This window comes from Erigeron canadensis, chromosome 1 (assembly GCF_010389155.1).
Source record: "Erigeron canadensis isolate Cc75 chromosome 1, C_canadensis_v1, whole genome shotgun sequence".
Classification (NCBI taxonomy): Eukaryota; Viridiplantae; Streptophyta; class Magnoliopsida; order Asterales; family Asteraceae; genus Erigeron; species Erigeron canadensis.
Window position 1 is genome coordinate 47,385,359 of NC_057761.1, and position 6,555 is coordinate 47,391,913.

At 33.5% G+C, this 6,555-nt stretch overlaps 1 protein-coding gene across 1 annotated transcript; it reads right to left on the reverse strand.

The window, feature by feature from the left end:
- Positions 1-203: 203 nt before the first annotated feature.
- On the reverse strand, positions 204-4,171 carry LOC122585348. The gene is made up of 2 exons (XM_043757476.1): positions 3,943-4,171; positions 204-824 (listed from the first exon to the last, which is right to left on the reverse strand). The coding sequence occupies exons 1-2, from the start codon at positions 4,108-4,110 to the stop codon at positions 303-305; spliced, it is 690 nt and encodes a 229-aa protein (XP_043613411.1). The 5' UTR covers positions 4,111-4,171; the 3' UTR covers positions 204-302.
- Positions 4,172-6,555: the final 2,384 nt, after the last annotated feature.

Below are 6,555 nucleotides of genomic sequence, written 5' to 3' on the forward strand. Positions count from 1 at the left end.
AAGCCCCAAATCTTACATTTGATCAACTGGTTAAGTATGAGTAGATATGGCAAATGGTAACAATAATATATTTAATTACATGGCATATTTTGCAGTTTATATCAGGGCATGCAGCACCATTTTAGTATGTTTCATTGAATCTGAAATTATATATATGCCTGTCACACTGTACTCTTATTGTTCTAACTCATGATTGAACTGAATAGATTCATAAGATACTTGAACACATCAATCCCTTTTACATTTAAACAACATGACGCCATTCTAATGCATCCATACAAATTATAATTACATGCCATTAATCACACCCCATTTGCCATTTCACTCATCTTCTTCTCCTTGGAATTTCCAAACACGAGATCAAGATTATACAACATAGGTACCATGGTGATTGAACAAACAAACACAAGCACAGGGCCGAATATCCATAGCATGAGCGGAAGTGCTGAATAGAAAATCCGATTCCCCACTGCATTAAGTGTGAACCCTTTTTCTAAAAGCTCAGAAACATACTCACATGTCACTGTTGATTCCGGTGGGCAGTTGATCAAGAAGTTAACTTGATTAATGAATCTGATCGATAGAGAGTGACACATGAAAGACGCGAGGAATACAAGCAGGAGTGTAACGTATTTCAGTGCTACCATAAATTCTCCGTGAGCCCCATAGAGAGTGTCGTTGATTGGTTTCTTAACGCTGTACGTGCTGCTAATGACTGCTGCTAGACCCGAACACAGAAGTATTGATGTTGTTGCCATCAGGGTTGCTCCCATTATTGTGTTTCGAAGTGTTTGAACAGCCAATATATTTTTCTTATCATTATCCTGCCATATTATTTAACATACAATAAAGGGTTTAGTGCGACGGAATGCAACTAACTACGCCCAAAAAGTTATAGTGTGCACCAACTAACGTTTTTGTTTATTGTATGCATAAACTTAGTAAAAATGTTTATATCATGTAACTTTTTGTGACCGACCAATCAAAACCTTACACGTGGCCTGTTAAAAAAAAAAAATTTACATGTGACAGCTCATATGGGCTGCCACGTATACATATTGCATGATTTAAACATTTTTACTAAGTTTATGCATACAATAAACAACAACGTTACTTCATGCACACTATAACTTTTTGGGCATAGTTTGTTTCATTCCGGTGCACTAAACCATACAATAAAAGAGTAAGATATGTCACAATTCATGATAACCCGGCCCATTGATAAATAAAATTGCAGTTTTAATCATTTTTGACCGAAGTTCATTTTCATTGATTACAATTTGAAGGAATTACAGTTTTTCCCCTAATTACTAAGGAAGGCTTAAGAAGACAAAAACAAAAATTAAGGCTCTTTTAGTGTATGTATGTATATGTATGTTTAGATTTACATATGTGCATGCACATCATTGAAAAAGAGGCCAAGCTTTGGTTGTCCCTTTCTTATCCTAGAAACTCCACGGAAAGCTGTTTCCTACATGAGGAGAAAAATTTTCCATATATTCCTACTAAGATTTGCACTCAAGACACAACAAACTTTCTACCACTTAACTAAATAGAAATGTGAATTATATTTAATTAGTATTTATAAAAAAAGTGCGATGTACACGATTTGGAACACAATTTTTATCAATATAGAAACCTATATAAAAAATTTATGAATTTATCTTGCTACATTACGCTTGTATCCTGTTAATTAGTGTTAAATCTCTATATATAGCAAATAATTAAGCAAGTCCGCACACATAAACATATGGAGAAGCTAGCTAGTTGTGGTTTTATAACATATTTTCCCCCAATTTTAACGTTTTACTTTCTAGGTTAAGTTGCATATATCTACAACAAGAATGGTCTCAATAAAATTCAAAAGTAGTCAATACTTAAAAATCATTTTCGTTACACTTTTATAAACAAAACAAAAGAAAGCAAAAACACAAATAAGCAAACAGAAAGCTAAAGTTTTGCCAAATGATCTTTAACGTACGTATGAGTTTTCTTTTTCTTCTGTTTTTGTATATAATTAGAAAATTAAGACCCAAAAAGGCAACAATAATAATACAGTTTTTTTAATTCGAAATGCACTACTTTACACAAGAAAAAAAGAGCAATCATAAGGGAATTCTTTTGTAGCAACAAATTACCAACAACCAAGATATATCATATTTAAAAAAATCATGTAAGTTGTATATACTAAAGATGCAAAATAATTTCACATAATCATATTGAAATATTGGTCTACTTATATTTTGTTAAAACTTATACTTTAATTTGCCAAAGGCGAACGTCGTTTTAACCAAAGAGCACACATAAGTTAATTAAAAATTCTAAATCCTAAATTTCGTAAATCTCCAAAATTAGGTATTGTAAATTCTTAACTAAAGGTTTAACCGAGTGTAGCTCGAACTCCGTCTCGACTGACTTTAAGCTTAAGTCGAGCTCTTTTGATAAATAAACAAACTCAAGCTCTATACAAACTTCGATAAACATACGCCGAAAGTCTTCTTATAAGCAGTCTTTCTACTCTTAGAATAAAGGTAAGTTTGTTTACATCATTTGGCAACTTTTGCACTTTTAGTCTCTAACTCAAAAAATTGCAGCTTTCATATCTAAAGTTTTGTGTTTTTTTCAGTTTTGGTACTACATTCATACGGCATTAAATTTTGCCGTTAATGCCTTCACGTGACAAACACATGAGGGGTATTTTAGTCTTTTGGCCCCTTTTTTTCTAAGAAGATTACAATTTTGATACTTTAAGTTGTCAATTTTTTCACTTTTAGTACCTCAAGTAAACAACATATTTTTATTATACTCTCCAATTTTCATCTCACACATTACTAACTATCAAAAAACACACACTCAAAAATCAACACACATGATTTTTTTATTATTTTTTTAACGGCTCATAAAAAAACACCCAATGGTGTGTATCCATTCTTGAAATATTATATGTTGTTAGTGTAATTACGGGTGATGGTGGAGGAACTGAAAGCATTGGTGGATCGATGGCCGCAAATAATAAATGTCGCCGGAAAATCCCGTTTGGTGGTGTATGATTCATATAAGAAATCTGAATCCTCTCACCCCTAAATCACCCTCTTCTTCTATTGGAATATGCTACAAACGAAACTTGATCGGAAGCTGCTACAAACGAGATCAGATTGGAATCTGGTGCATAGTGGGGGAGGGAGATAGCCGGCAACCCTTTCTGGTGGTGTATGGTTCATATAAGAGATCTGAATCTATTTATGCATGTTTATGTATCGGATTTGGTATGGTATAGAGATATAGGTATACATGGATGTATATGAATGTGTGTTGATTTTTAAGTGTGTGTTGTTTGATAGATGCTAATGTGCGAGATGAAAATTATAGAGTGTAATAAAAAAATGTTGTCTACTTGAGGTACCAAAAGTGAAAAAATTGACAACTTGAGGTATCAAAACTGTAATTTTCTCAAAAGGGGGGGTCAAAAGACTAAAATACCCCTTACGTATTTGTCACGTGAGGGCGTTAACGGCAAAATTTAACGTCGTATGAACGTGGTACCAAAACTGAAAAAAATACAAAACTTTAGGTATATGAAAGCTGCAAGTTTTTTAGTTGGAGACTAAAAGTGCAAAAGTTATCAAGTTGAGGTACCAAAAATGTAATTTTCTCTTGTATTTAATTTGTATAACATACATGCACGGAGTAAATTAAAATCCGCTCAAAAGTCTGATTGTTTCTTTCTTATACATTACGTATAAGAATTTGAAAACATCCATGAAACAGACTCATTACAAGTTCTTGTACTGATACTAATAATAATAGTAATAATATATATACTCACTTCCAACATACATATATATATATGTATGCCCATGATCAAATTGTTTTGTGAATTCGCTGAAACATGGAACACATATAGCTTGATGGTTACATAAGTTCGAGAAGTTATGCACGTACCTCCATAATGGTCGATACCCACAAGCGGCGTCCATGATTGTTGGTGCCGATAATTGTAGATAGTGGTTGCGTTCGGACCTTATGCCATAGCCATATGTGATAGCCGATAGTGATCATGAATGATAATGGCACCAACACTACATCGAGATAACACTTCTTCCATTCCATTGTTTTTGTGTCTAATCTCAAATACGACTATTGTGCTTTCCTAGTGTCCTAAAAGAAGCTAAATAATAAACTTATATATAGGAGTGCGTCAATGAACAAAGACGGTGTTGAACGCAAGGTTCAAAATCAATAAAGCAAATATAAAGCAAAAGAGAGACCCCATTTCCATCCTAAGTTACAAACACTATGCTTTGTCATGCAACAACACTTTGTTACCTTCTCATGCTTTTTAGACTTTATTTTATGATATCATTAGATTTTAGGCTTTATTTTAATCATATCATCATTAGTTTTATTCACTTATTTGCATTACATCTTATGTGATACATTTACCAAGTGACTCTAGACGTGCTTCGAGCTGAACTTATGGAAGCTAGTACGTTTTCATAAACTTAATCATACTAGAACGGTACTCAAGCGATAGTGGCGGTGTAATGGCGGCGACGTACGGTGGCGATGTAATGGCGGGGGTGACGGGTGGTGGTGGCGCGCGATAGTTGCGGTGATGGTGGTCGCGGTAACGGGTAGTGGCAGCGACAACGAGTAAGTAAGTAACTCCCAACGTCGTCTTCCACGGGTTTTGGGTCCCAATACCGTCTTAGACAGTGTATGGGGGAGGTTGAGATGTAGACAACCTTACTCCTACCAAAGGTAGAGAGGCTGCTTCCATGTTCTATCATAGACGACAACAAGTAACCTAGGTTATTAATGTTTTTTTTATATATAATATATAATCATATAAGCTATCTTTCTGTTTGAATCTTACTAGCATGGTCCACATTAAATTGAAATTATAAACAAGTTAAAATAGCTTATGGAAAGTTTTCGAACATATGAAAATGTACATTACCTAACCTTCTAAGTATTCCTTTATTAGGGTTTGATTTAATTGGGTATACCTAAGTTCAAGTCTGAAGGTAGGGTTTACATTTATTAATTATTGTATCTTCAGGCGGATTAGTAGAGGCTTTTCTTCCATTGGGTATTTGAAATAGAAATTTTTTCGAGTGAGCTCTCTCTAGCGTAGACCCGGTTAATACAACGTATGTTAGGTTCCCACTGTCGAATCATGACACGAAATTTTAAGCGAAATACACCTTTTAAAAATAAAAATATATTCCATATTCTAAAATTAGCATGTTTGTTATTTTACATGAATTAATTTTTATAAGCTACAAGCTCCAAATTACTTTACTAAATTAACACACTATATTAACGAGAGTTTTAATCCAGCGAAAAAAAATAAATAAATAATTGGACCTATTGATTCAAAGAATACCTAGAAACAATTCTTTTAAAATTCGTTGATTCAAAGAGAATACTGAAAATTAGGAATTTCACATTAACACACACTTGTGATAGGGAGAAAAATACGAAACTTTCATATCATTATCAAAAATTATCTACTCCCTCCGTCCCATTTTAAATGTCCTATTTTGACTGATCAAGTCTTTTTCTTCCGACTTTGACCATAAATATCTTTGTTTGTGTTATATATTAGTTGATAAAAGTTATATGAATGAAAAGTACATTTAAAACTCTATCAATTCATATATGCTTTATGAAGTGTTAGATAACACAAACCAAGATATTTACGGTAAAATTTGAAAGAAAAAGACTCAAAAAGTCAAACTATGACATTTAATGTGGAACGGAGGGAGTAATAGCAAGACTTGGATCCCAATTTATAGATGGGATTCATGACAAAAAAAAAACGAAACTATTTATAATTGAAATTAAATATGAAGGAAACTAAAGAGTTCAAAATAAAGAAACTAGAATTCTAGAATGTTTCTCATCAAGTTTTAGCTACCGCAAATTAGTTTTGGTAAACGTACTCTCAATAAAATTAAAATTGAGTGTTATGATTGAGTTATCCATTACCAAAATTGAAATCCTCAAAGCTAATTGTAGTGTGATGCCAAAATCCCTTTTAATTAGAAGATAGTAATGCGAAAGTTTGTGATAATAACAAAGGGCAATAGATAGAGGGGAAATGGGGATTAGGAGACCTAAGTGAGCTCTGACTATGCATGACTTGAGTCATCAAAGCCCATGAAAGGTCACACCAACCCACTAGTGACCCGACATTTCTAGTTTTGAATTTTCTATTGAAATTTTCTATATCGATCCCCCAATTACAACAAAAAATTGGTGTTGTTTAGGAGGTGGCACCCTCAATTGCGAGCGTTTACTGATGACATATATTTTTTGTTTTTGTTTTTTTTGTTTTTTTTTTACATGTTAATTTTACTTCAAACGCGTATGATGTGTGCTAATCGCACAACAAAAGGGTATCGCACTAAGCGGATCTTAAATAGTTTTTCTCACCATATTACCTCCTTAATTGGAAAATAGCGTCGAGGAGAACCTACCAAGACTCGAACTCGAGACCTTAGAATAAACTCCTCCGAGGCCCTATAGCAGGTTTAGTGAAACACCCAT

What these genes read in the sequence shown, in the direction of transcription:
- LOC122585348 (XM_043757476.1), bottom strand. Translation starts at nt 4,110, where the DNA reads ATGGAATGGAAGAAGTGTTATCTCGATGTAGTGTTGGTGCCATTATCA. An exon ending in GGGTATCGACCATTATGGAG is followed by an intron (nt 825 to 3,942) that starts GTACGTGCATAA and finishes ATAATATGGCAG; the next exon opens with GATAATGATAAGAAAAATAT.